General features: G+C 37.0%; 1 protein-coding gene across 1 annotated transcript in view; it reads right to left on the reverse strand.

Annotated features, from left to right (window-relative positions):
* trpm4a (transient receptor potential cation channel, subfamily M, member 4a) overlaps positions 1-3,759 on the reverse strand; it is a 39,518-nt gene extending 35,759 nt beyond the window's left edge. Inside the window, exon 1 of the mRNA XM_022677058.2 lies at positions 3,545-3,759. Within this exon, the coding sequence (XP_022532779.2) occupies positions 3,545-3,610 (66 nt within the window). The 5' untranslated portion in view covers positions 3,611-3,759. The remainder of the gene's footprint in view (positions 1-3,544) is intronic.
* Positions 3,760-12,284: the final 8,525 nt, after the last annotated feature.

Here is a 12,284-nt window from a genome sequence, read left to right on the forward strand (position 1 = left end):
TTCCCATTATATATCTACTAGAGACAGATTATATCTGTCCAGTATAATTTATTTTACTTTAATCCTGGATATAAGGAGATATCTGGAGTGCATTATCAGTATTATGACATTCTGCATCATTGACTTCATTGAAGTCCGTTTATGATAATTCTGTTGGCCAACACTGGCCTCCAGAGCGGTGAAGATTGGTTCATAATTGGTGATAAATCCTTAATTTAAATGGATTACTATTTTTTTCTTGTTTGTGATATGATTTCTTTGCACATTAAACAGATAATAAAGTGACCACTCAAAATGCATTAGTGCATGAAGAACACACACCCACACTGATGTTATCTCAGCACCAGAGAATTAAGCTGGCTTGGCCAGACATTAAAGGTAAAATTATCACAGTCAGGTTTTTTTGGTGCCTGTATGTCTACTCCCTTAAAAATGCAGACAGCTACCAAAAGGTTCTTGGGTTAGATACAGAGTTCAGTTAATTTCAGAACATTCTTTAAGAAACCAAAAGTATGTTTTTTACATTGTGTATGGAGCCCAATGTATTTATCATAAACACAAGCTCAAAACTGATGCTTAATAATGCAACATATACAGTAGTAACTAGCAGCCAAATCATCAAGTAGGTCAGTCGAGTGATATTCAATTGCAATATTTGCAATATTTTTAATTGCATGTGTTGGATATAGTAGGAAGCAAGTAAATTGATGAGTTGGAGCAGGAATAATGGGTAAGCATACAAATCTGAGGGATTCTGATAAGAGCTAAACTGTGAGCCAAACTATGAAGTCTAGATGACTGGGTCAGATTATCTTCAAAACATCAGGCATGTCTTGTGCAGTGTTTACGGTATACAGTAGTCAAAAGTACTGAAGATTACCAGTGAATCAGCAACAGGGTCATATGTACCTAAGATTCGCTGATGCTCATAAAGGCCACATCTCACAATTTACAGGACATAAAGCTGCTGCTAATATGTTGTTGCCATTAGGGGGCATTAGGGGGACCTAGACAATTTTAGACGGGTGGTCTTAATGTTATTTGGTTGATTTGTCTTCAATAATAATTGGCATACTTGCATAAATGATGTGTCTCTCATCTATACCAAATACCTGGATCAGATCTGGGACTTTCCCTGGATAGATAGATGTTTTATTAGCTTTGCCAAATATATGCTAATGAATCTATCACCACAGACATCCTTAATACTTAATGAACACAGACAGTTAACATTAGGTGACTGTGTAACTTCAGTGCAGGCAGAGTTTGCACAAAGTACTGACCCTAAACATAATGAAAATTTGTTTCTGCATATTTTGATTTGACATTTATTTAGCTAATTGATCCTTATTTTTTAACTGATCTTTAAACTCTGTACTCTGTTTACATTAACATGTAAAATAAAACAATAAATCTATTGAAATAAAAAAATAGCTTAAATCAATGGATATTAAAGTACAGCAGATGACGCCATAATATTACCTTTTTCTGGCATACAATAAATATGCCAGCAAGTATCGGTTAGAAATATCGGCCAAATCTAGGCATCAGCCTAATGCTGATGATTCTAAAAAACAAACAAAAGCAATTATCAACCAATACCAATATGATTCCGAGGTCATTGTTCATCCCTAAATATTTTAGTTAAAACTGACATTACAATTATTTAAAATGTTTATGCACTGACTGCAAAAAGCAAAAAAACTTAACAAGGATACCACGTTTTCATCTGACTGATCTGATATTTTAAACCAATATTTAATGAGACATTCATTTAGATAAAAGTTTAGGTAACACTTGACAAGTGCCTGAAAAAATATTTTAATTCAAATTATATTCCTGCAAGTACTTTATATTCCTAGAGGAATACGTTAAGATTTTTATGTAAAGCTCATCTAGGTGTGTTTATTCAAAGTTCTCCATTTCACAAATGTTTATATAACAGGACCAGCCACAAAAAAAGACAAATATTGGATACTGTCACGTGTTAAAGAATACCAAGTGTCACGTGCTGTGTATGTGATGTTCATATTGTATAGTTAATGAGGATATCCCAAAAACATACATAAGATTTATACGTCAACTTTGACTAAAAACTGTTTATTTTATTATCTATTTCCTTGAGACATCGATTAAAACACTTTTATATAAAAATTCCATTGTCTGAATATTTTTAAAATGAAAAGATTTGTTTTTTTTTTTAAATACGGGTTGATCTCCAAATCTGGCAAATCAGTGCTTAATTATGTTGAATCAGGTGGGCTGGTCATGGAATTGAACACATCCACTGGGGCGCTGGTTGGGGGATTCCAGTAGAAATCTAGAACCAAGCTTTCCTTTTTACTGTATTTTTGTTTAGCTGCGTCCATTCTCATGTGATCTGGGCTTTACTGTTTTTTACAGTAAAAAAACAACAAATTGTATTAAGAGAAATTATTTTAAATTATGTGCTTAAGAGCCCAAAACCTCTGAACACGTGTTTGGACATTTTAAGGAACTTACATGATACATTGAGTGTAGAGTGGGCTTATTAAGTGAATTGGTATTATAAATGAGTGCAAATTTAAATTAATGATTCAAAACATTGTCTACAACAATATCACGTTCTGACTTGTGTTTACACAGGCGTGGGAAAACTTGGAGACGACACAGAGCTTGCCTCAGACACTGGATTATACTTTAGAACGCGTGTTTGTGCTGAAGACTGAGAAATAAAGCACCAAACGAGTCACAAAGTTGCTTTGAAAGAAACTTTAAAGGAGCGCTTATTCATAAGTGTTTTCCACAATGGACTAATCATGAATCCTTACCAGAAAGTGATGATGCTGCTTTTTTAGAAACAGTAGGATTTCTTTCTGGCTCTTTCTAGCCATATTTTTTGCCATATCTCACCCACACTTGGCCTAGTTCAGGTGTTGGAGGAGGTGTATAGACAATTTGAGCAGGTAACTACAAGACTACAAATCTCCCTGCGTAGTGCACTACATAGTCCATGGGCGCTGCACCCAACTAGTGCATTCATTGTGTGTTTAATAGAAAGCACAATACAAGCCACAAACTGCATAACTTCCTGTTTACAGCAGTGATAGGTTGGGGAGTAGAAATCTTAGTTTTATGACTGATGTTGTGCCAATATAGGGACTATGGTGTCTGAGATTCAGGCTAGTATCAGGGTAGGAGGACCCTTGTTTTGAGAGGTTAGTTTCTGGGAGTTTACCTCAGTGTTACTGTATTTTTAGTGTTTACCAGTGTTTTCCAGTGTAGTCTAACCCAAACCGTGCTGCAGAGTGAAGTTGCTAAACTGGCCTCACAAAACTTTAAAAAGGATGTTTTTGTGTTTTTTAACTAAAGCCATTAAAAGCCTGTAAAATATCAGGAATGTCTGGAATTTCGATGTCCATTGCTGTGGAAAAACTGGACAACACGGACTAAACCCATACAGTGTTTTTCCTGCTTGTTTTAGAGGTTTATTTTGTCTACAGAGACGTTAGAGAGCTGTTACAGCCAGTCAGTGTAGGATTTAAGAGTTAAATTTCAGACTCACCTGGTCTTTCTCGCCTTTTCCAGAGCCGTTTCTGGCACTTTCCTCCTCCTTCTCGGACTGATTCATGATTCCCCCGCTCTCTCTTCCTACAGACACTGTACTCTCCTATCGCTTCCAGAGAGAAAACCAGGTCCGGAGATCATTCCCAGCCTCCACAGCCACCAATGCCCTGCAGACTTCCCCAGCCTCTGTGATGAACCACTCCTCACCGAGCTGCACCTTCCTGCCGGTCTGAACCCGGACACGCCCCAAAAACAGACCACGCCCACACATAGGTGAAAGAGGCAGGTCTGGAGCAATGTCTGGGGGGATAGAATGGCTTCTAAAGCCCTGTCCAGACAGGATTAGTTTCTCAGGGGGACGTCTGTAAAAAATATTTAACACTTTTACTCCAATGAGTTTTTTTTGGCTTTCTCTGTCACATGACATCAGTGGACAAATATCTATTTTAACAAAGGCGAGGTGACAAAACTCAGAGATGTGGGTCCGGACAGGACTAAAATTACCGGAGGACCACGGAGTTCAGCAAAAAACAGTAGGTACTTCAGCCTGTAATTTTCTCACAGGACATCTGATAAGTAAAGTCAAGTAAATCAAGTAGTTTTAAAACGCGTAAAGTTACATGGTTGTTCTGGACAGGAATAAAATTACAGAGGGCCCCCATAAAGGAGAAAATTACCCCAGAACCCCCTGGCTTAAGACTTCAGCTGTATCCAGAAACTTTTGCTACTCCTTATCTCCTCCTCCCTCTTTCCTACTCCTCCTCTCCTGCCCATCATTTTAATTGTGTTAACTGTGGGAGTTTAAGCTCCTGTTTACTGCAGAGAAAATAAAACATTTCTAACGTTTCATAAAAATAAAAAAAAATGAAAGCCTTGTGTTATTTATTTTATTTCATTTTATTTAAAACTTTTTTTTTATCTGTACATAATGAGTGGACAGTTCTACAGCCATATACGTGTTTAATCAAGCTGCATTATTTCAAAATATACACAATAAAAAAAAATATATATAATATATATATATATATATATATATATATATATATATATATATATATATATATATATATATATATATATATATATTTAATTTTTAAAAAAAAGTGTGCGCAGGTGCTTTGTGGGCAGCAGTGAGGTCACTCCAGAATCTTTAAAATATTTCCTGGGTAGGATTCTGTGGTGTATTCTCCGCCAGAAGCAGCATTAGGGAGGGTTTTAAGATGCTTCTTTTGTTTTCTCCTTAGGCAGCAAGATGGTGTCCGGGTCATGGAGGAGGATCAGTAGGAAAAATACGGTGGCCGAGAAAGCCCAACGCAGTGCAAATTGAAAAGCGCTGCAAAAGCACAAAACACATCCATCAAAATTACAACACAGGCGCAGCAAATAGAAAAACGCGCTGCAAATACAACCACAACACAACGGAAGTGAGTCACAACACAACAGAATTTTCCCAGGGGACCTTAAAAGATGCTGTACCAGCTAAGCTGCGTCTTCAGTAACGTCTCGGACTTCACTATGTGTACAAAGGACAATAAGTGGCAAACAAGGCGTTTTGTGAAGCAGAACTTTTAATAATATGCACACAACCGTGGTAATCACAGGTAATAAACATAACTTACTTTTCAGAAGCTTGTTTGCCACTTATTGTCCTTGTATACAGCTAATACAGCATCTTTTAAGGTCCCCCGGGAAAATTCCGTTGTGTTGTGACTCACTTCCGTTGTGTTGTGGTTCTATTTGCAGCGCATTTTTCTATTTGCAGCGCGTTTTTCTTTTTGCAGCGCGTTTTTCTTTTTGCAGCGCGTTTTTCTATTTGCTGCGCCTGTGTTGTAATTTTGATGGATGTGTTTTGTGCTTTTGCAGCGCTTTTCAATTTGCACTGCGCTGGGCTTTCTCGGCCACCGTAGAAAAAGGAGGTACCAATCTATCTATGTCAATCTATGGATGCCCCTCTTCAGTCATCTGATCTGTAACATTCACACCAATCTGTATGTTAAAAAAAAAAAACATTTTTTTTAAACTTTTTAAAAAGACAAACACCAGCAGTGTAAATGAATAAATAACCATCCATCCATCTGCCGGCCTGCCTGACTTACCTAAAAGTTCTTCAATCTTATTCAATCTGTTTTCATCTTTGTAACTCTGTCTTTGTATATCTGTCTTTCCAGCCCTCTGTTTATTTGGACAGCATTCCCACCTTCTATCTCAGAGTCCTTTCTGGTCCTGGCACACATTTATGAGGACTGCCTGCTTTGCCACACCCACTGCAAGTCTGAAAGGGCTTGTTAATGAGCGGATCAGGTGAATCAGGTGTGTAGGGTAAAGGGTAAGCTATAAGTATGCGGGAGACCAGTGCACCAGGACCAGCACTGAAGAACTCTGTTTTGTCTGTTTATTTATTCATCCTTACATCTGTCTGTCTTTTGAGCTGTATGTTTGTGTTTGTCTGTCTATATGTCTTTCATTGTTTGTTCATTTGTTTGTCTATTTATCTTATCTGTCTGTCTGTCTGTCTGACTATCCATCAATCTTTCTATAGATGTAGGAGTGACATCACTAAAGGGTTTTCCTGTCATGGTCCTGGAGTCTTCCCTGCATGTTTTTATTGTTTACCTGCTCGCACACACACCTCTTCTAGCCTCATTATGGGCTTGGTAATTAGCTGATAAGTTTCCAGGTGTGTTCAGCCAGGCTTAAACACTGAACTCTGTGCTGTGTCCCCATGACATTAGTGAGTAAGAGAGGGGTTTGACTGTTCCACAAACATTTTTCATTTACATTGTGGTCATATTTTTATAAATGCTGAACTATTCAGTACTATGGTTCTCCAAGACTTGAAAACATGATGCAAGCCTGGATAACTGATTCCATACATTCTTTAAAGCTGCTGTTTGTGCAGTAACCTTCATGTAAGACACAGGAGTCCTTTATTCACTGGGTGGGTCCTGGTATTAAATTACTGGTGTTGAGTTTTCTAAGAAATACACTCCTTCAGTATTAGATGAAAAGCTTAACCTGAGTTCAGTACAGTTATAGGGGGCCTCTTTGTTATAGCTTCCAGATGAAGTTTCACCATCACTTCACGAGCATTCGTATTTACTGAGACCTGTCCAACCTGTTGTGCTGGTTTCGCGTGAGATGTAGTCACCGCATGCAGGAAACAGACAGGCGTGTTGGCACTTGGCTTCTTGTTATAGAATGAACCATGGAAACAGAATGCTGATCAGTAATCAGGAGAATCCAGGGGTTGGACACCCGTCAGGAAGCTGTGATGGCAGACCCTGATAACATAGCGGCCGGCCTAGAGGAGTCCATTTCCGGCCTTCCCATGAGTAAACACTGGGAATTGTGTACCACCCTACTATTGAAGAACATAGATCATACTGTCATGTACAGTAACATTGTTGATGTTGGTTATCTCTACAGAGAACGTAACCCCATTTTTGTGCATTGTGTTTTAATGCACAATTACTTTTTACTGTGTTTGTTGTGCCTAATTGAAATAAATAGGAACAAATAAAATATGGCATGTAAAAAAGTTATGGTATGTTGTGTCATTATCTTTCTTTTAGAGGACCTTTAAAGCAATTACTTACATTTACAGAGGAAAGCAACCCATCAGCTACACATCAGCTAACAGAAGCTAGTGCTGTCCAACGTCACACTAGGAGTATTGTGGGGAGAAGGGCGCCAAAAGCCCACTACTGAGAAAGAAAGGCCAGTTGCGCTCTCTCTGACTTTGGCTGCTGATGGCAAGCAGCATGAGCCGGGATTCAAACCTGCTATCTTGCAATTGGTCTTTTAACAAATGTTTATTACATTAGTTGCTTTATTGTGTTCTGTCCACTCATAAAATATCCTAACTAATTGACACCCAATTTTAATATAATTCTGTTGTGTTGGTTTGCCTTCTTTGCCGTTGCTCACACTTCTCCTCTTAGAGCTTTGAAACTTTATTTTAGACCAAAATAATAATACCAAAACAAGATTAAATTCTAATACACTTTTGATCCTGAGGTAATATTCTTTTTTTTTTTTCAGATTATTTGTAATTTATGTGTATATGGGTTTTCATTTTTAAGGTTTGCTTTGGAAAAGAATTCTTCCCATAATATAACATGTATTACATTATTAAAAGATTCTTTAAATCTTTTAAAATGTTTAAACATTTTTTAGAGGCTAAAAAGCTCTAATTATTTTATTTTTATTTTTTAAATTATTTTTGTACTCTATGCACATTCATGAAAAAATTATTCTTTGACTGGAAATATGAACTAGAGTTATTCATCAAAGCAAAAAACATTCAAATTCATTCAAATGAGTAAAAACAGTGCCTTAAGCCTAAAAGAAGTTTTTTTCTGCCACCATTATAAAACTGTACAGTGGCCATAAATTATTTAAATATTATAACTGATGATTATATATAAATGCTTAGTAAAATTATATCATTACTAATATTACTATTAGCCTTGCTCCAGTTTAAGTGTGTTTTCCTTGCATTTATGTGAGCTTCCTCTGGTTTTTCTGGTTTGTCCATTAACATTGCTAAATTCCACTAGGTGTTAGTGTGGGATGGGTGGGAGTGAATGGGCGTGTATGGTACTGCATAATTTCCTGGATGTCTCAGGAAGAAGTTAGTAATTAAAGATATTATTATTATTATTATTATTATTATTATTATTATGAGAAAAATCTGAAAGTATGCAATCAAAAAGCTGCATAAAAATCTGTATCACATAATGAAACCAAGTATGAAATGTGTTGGTATCTTGAAAACTGCTGTATTATGTGTTACAAATCCAGTAGAGATCAACAGAAGAATAATATAAATCTGATATCAAAATAGTTGCGGATGCTGCAGGCTCACAAATGCCCCACCCTCGGTCCCCAGAGAAACACTCTGCTCTGAGTCAGCAGTGGTAGACTCTGCAGCAACCAGGTATGTGTGTCTAATAACAGCCCGGAGGTTGAAAACTGGAGTGAAATGATAGAGTGCAGGCAATCATATTTGCCCTGGCTTGCCAAAAGCTGTTTGTTCTACCACAGTGAGGTGTGTGTAGAAAACAGATTGTATCAGAAACAGAGTACTGATGTAAATAAACTTGCAGGAAGTAAGAGCACAGAGAAGCTGCCTGGGGGAGTGACACAGGGCTGGTAGCCAGTCCCATTGCAACAAGGCAAAAAAAATGAATTGCCTGAGTCTTCAAGCTTGACTGGGGTCCCAGACAACGACTACAGACATCACTATTAAAAATTTTACAGCGGACAAGACTTTCATTGTTTTTTTAATTTTACCAGACATGGATATACTTTAGAGTAGTCAGAGGTGAAATTAGTTTTAATGGGAGCCATGATGCTCCTGAACGCATCCCATCCAGGAGGGGAAAAAAGCACTACCCACCCACTCTAAAAACTGATTGGCTGACTCACAGTCTTTGCAGAGAACAGGCCAATCAGACCCCTATCTGTTTTGCATGGGCTTCATAATTACTCCTTTAAATTCTGTGATGGTCAATGCAGAAAATTACCACAATGCTGTTATCTCTCCCACTGTTTGCAATCAGTAGCCAGCCAGTGTCACATCTTGGCCTCGTCTCGTGTCTCTGTGTGTCTTCCCCACGTGACCTGTGCTCCCCTGTGTCTCCTGTCTCAGTACTTTTCCATGTGTGTCTCATTTGTAGCTCCGCCCCTTCCCCAGGTGTTTCCAATTCTAGTGTGTTTGTGTTACTATAAATAGCCCTCCTCTGCCACCTTGTCCTCCGTCGGTCTTTGCACTAACCCCTGTTGTTTGTCGTACCTCTGTTTCTTGTGTTCATTTCTGCGCTCCTTGGTTTCCTGCTCTGTATTTATCCCGTCTTGTTTTAGTTCCTTGTTTATCTTGTTTATTCCTGGTTATTGTCTCTGCTTTGTTTAGTTCATAGTCTTGTTTCATTCATTTGTTTTCCTTGTATAGCCTCCCTCTTTGTTTGTAATTGATATTTATCTTGCTTATTCTCGTGCTCCTTAGTTCCCTCCTTAGTGTATATCTTTGTATATCTTTTGTTTATCCTTTGTTATTTTTAAGTTCCCTGTGTTTTCCCTAGTTTATTCCCTTGCCCTGTTTTAGTTCATCCTGCCTAGTTTTATAGTACCTCTTGTTTGTTTATGTTAGTTTTATATCACGTTGGTTTTCTTATTCATTTCGTTGTTCTGTGTTTACCCGTCTATTTGTTTACTTGTTATTTATTTATTAAATTATTGTTTATTGATTTCACCCTACCTGCACTTGCGTCCGCCTCCTCGTCTCCCTGCCTGGGTCACTTCGTGACAGCCAGCCGGTCAGGTTCGTGATTCCTGCTATCAGTAAGCCAGAAAAAAGAAGAGAAATGAAGAGGAAGAAAAGAAAAAACAAGAACGTGTTAAGTGATACATGAGTTGTTCAGATTATTAATTTAGCAGAGTGGAGGCTAGCAACAGAATATATATGGGTAACATTAGCTACCTAAATGGAAGTCAATGCTAGTATCGAACTAGCGGCGTGGTAAAGTGTGGGTTTTTTGATGTGGTCCAGAGGTGTCAGCATGCGGCGTTTCAAATGCCTTGAAACAATTCTGCTCATAGCATAACTGGTGTAACAGGAGGTGTTATCTTAAACAGGCCAAAACAGAATAAACATCTTAACAGCATGTTATATGGGAAGGGTACATATTTGCCCATTTGACCCCTCATATCACCACCTTCACAAGTTTACACCCATGATTTAGCCATCATTCATGTATGGTTATGGTAACTTTACAGCTAACACACAGTTAGACTACACACTTTATCACCAACAAGGTAAGTCTGTGAACATGAATGAGCTGGTATGTTTTATTCTAAATGTTTTATTCATTCCAATTTTTTAATTTCCCACTTTAAAAGTGGGAAAATCTTATGCTATGTTAATATTAGCTTACAGTTGAGTTTGGTGCTTTCATACATGCCCTAAAATAGATTAAAAAAAACAGTTAATCAATTGAGAAAATATTATATTTGGCAATTTATTTATTGAGGAAAATGGTCCTCAATTTACATGTTTGTGAGTGGCATAGTTTTTCTCTCTTAAAACATAACACTTTTAATTTAAGCCAAAAAGTTAGATTTTGGTCTCATCTGTCCACAAAGCATTTTCCAATAGCTTTATGGTTTGTCCATGTGATCTTTAGCAAATTGCAGATGAGAAATAATGTTCTTTTTGGAGATCAGTGGCTTTCTCTATGCAACCCTGCCATGGACAGCATTGTTATTTAGTGTTCTCTTGATGGTGGACTCATGAACATTAACATTAGCAATATGAGAACGGACTTCAGTTGCTTTGAAGTTACCACTTCTGAGGAGGTTAACAACGCCCTTGAGTTTCCTCCATTTGTACACAATCTGTGTGACTGTGGATTGGATGAGTCCAAACTCTTTAGAAAATCTTTACCAGCCTGATGAACATCTAACTTTGTTCATTTGGGAAGTTTTAATAGATCCCTGTTTTTGTTGTTGTTGTTTTAAATAAAACAGTGTGCCCAATTACACCTGATTGTCTTAAGTCTTATTTAAATTAACTGCTAATTCTAGAGGTTTACATTCTTTTGTCACTTACAAATACGCTATATTTAATCATTTTCCCCAATAAATAAATGACCAAGGGTAATATTTCTGTCTCATTAGTTTAACTGGGTTCTAATTATCTGCTTGTAGGATTTTGTGAAAATCTTATGATGTTTTAGGTCATATTTTTGCAGAAATATAGAATATTCTTCGTGGTTCACAAACTTTCAAGCACCACGGTATATACGGGATGAGTCAGAAGTCTCAAAACACACTTTTTATTCAGAAACAAATGGAAAACGACACGAAACTAAAAATGACACGTAATAATGTTAATTGGTGAGGGGGGGTCTTTCAGACTATGTTCAAACATGGTCACCATCTTGAAAGCCGATGTATTTTTTTTTCTGAAATAAAACGGTGTCCTTTTTACTCATCCTGTACTATATAATATACTCAAATAACCACTCTGTTCCAAGTTTCCAAATAATTTTAAATACATTATAGTGTGACTAAGACACTTTTTATAATAGCCCTAAGATATTGAGATATGTTCCAAAATACTAACATATTAATAAGGAGGATTTGTTTTGACCATTTAGGATTATGCAATGGTTAAACAGGTACTTCAGCATTAGCTTGCCCTGCAGCTCTCAGCAGGGTTATTACTGCTTGTTCTTTTATAAATCCCAGACATGGTCCCCTTGAGGCTTTACACTGTTGGTTTGGCAGGTTCCCTTCCTGTTTTTTTTTTTGTTGTTGTCAAGGAATAGTTTTCTTTTCCCAAAAGCCTCTAATCACAATGATACAGTGCCCTCCATAATATTTGTAACCCCTAGTTAAAATGTGTTAAAAAGCTTTAAATACATTTGACTAAGATATAATTTTTCATAAAAATGACCTATTCCACAATTATTGGCAGCCTTAAAAAAATTCTTGGAAATACATGTATTTGAATAATTTATGTCATTTATACTGTAGTTTATGAAGTGGATCAAAGTATCTAGGAACCTTTAATTAGTAATTCATTACTTCTTGTTTCCCTGGGGTATAAATATGGCGTTACACAGAGGTCTATTTCTCTTACTTACTTTTAAACATGGGAAAGACAAGAGAACTCACTATTCAAGTTAGGCAGATGTGTGTCAACCTTTATAAATCAGGCAAAGACTACAAAAAAA

The sequence above is a fragment of the Astyanax mexicanus genome, chromosome 19, assembly GCF_023375975.1.
Source record: "Astyanax mexicanus isolate ESR-SI-001 chromosome 19, AstMex3_surface, whole genome shotgun sequence".
Taxonomy (NCBI): Eukaryota; Metazoa; Chordata; class Actinopteri; order Characiformes; family Acestrorhamphidae; genus Astyanax; species Astyanax mexicanus.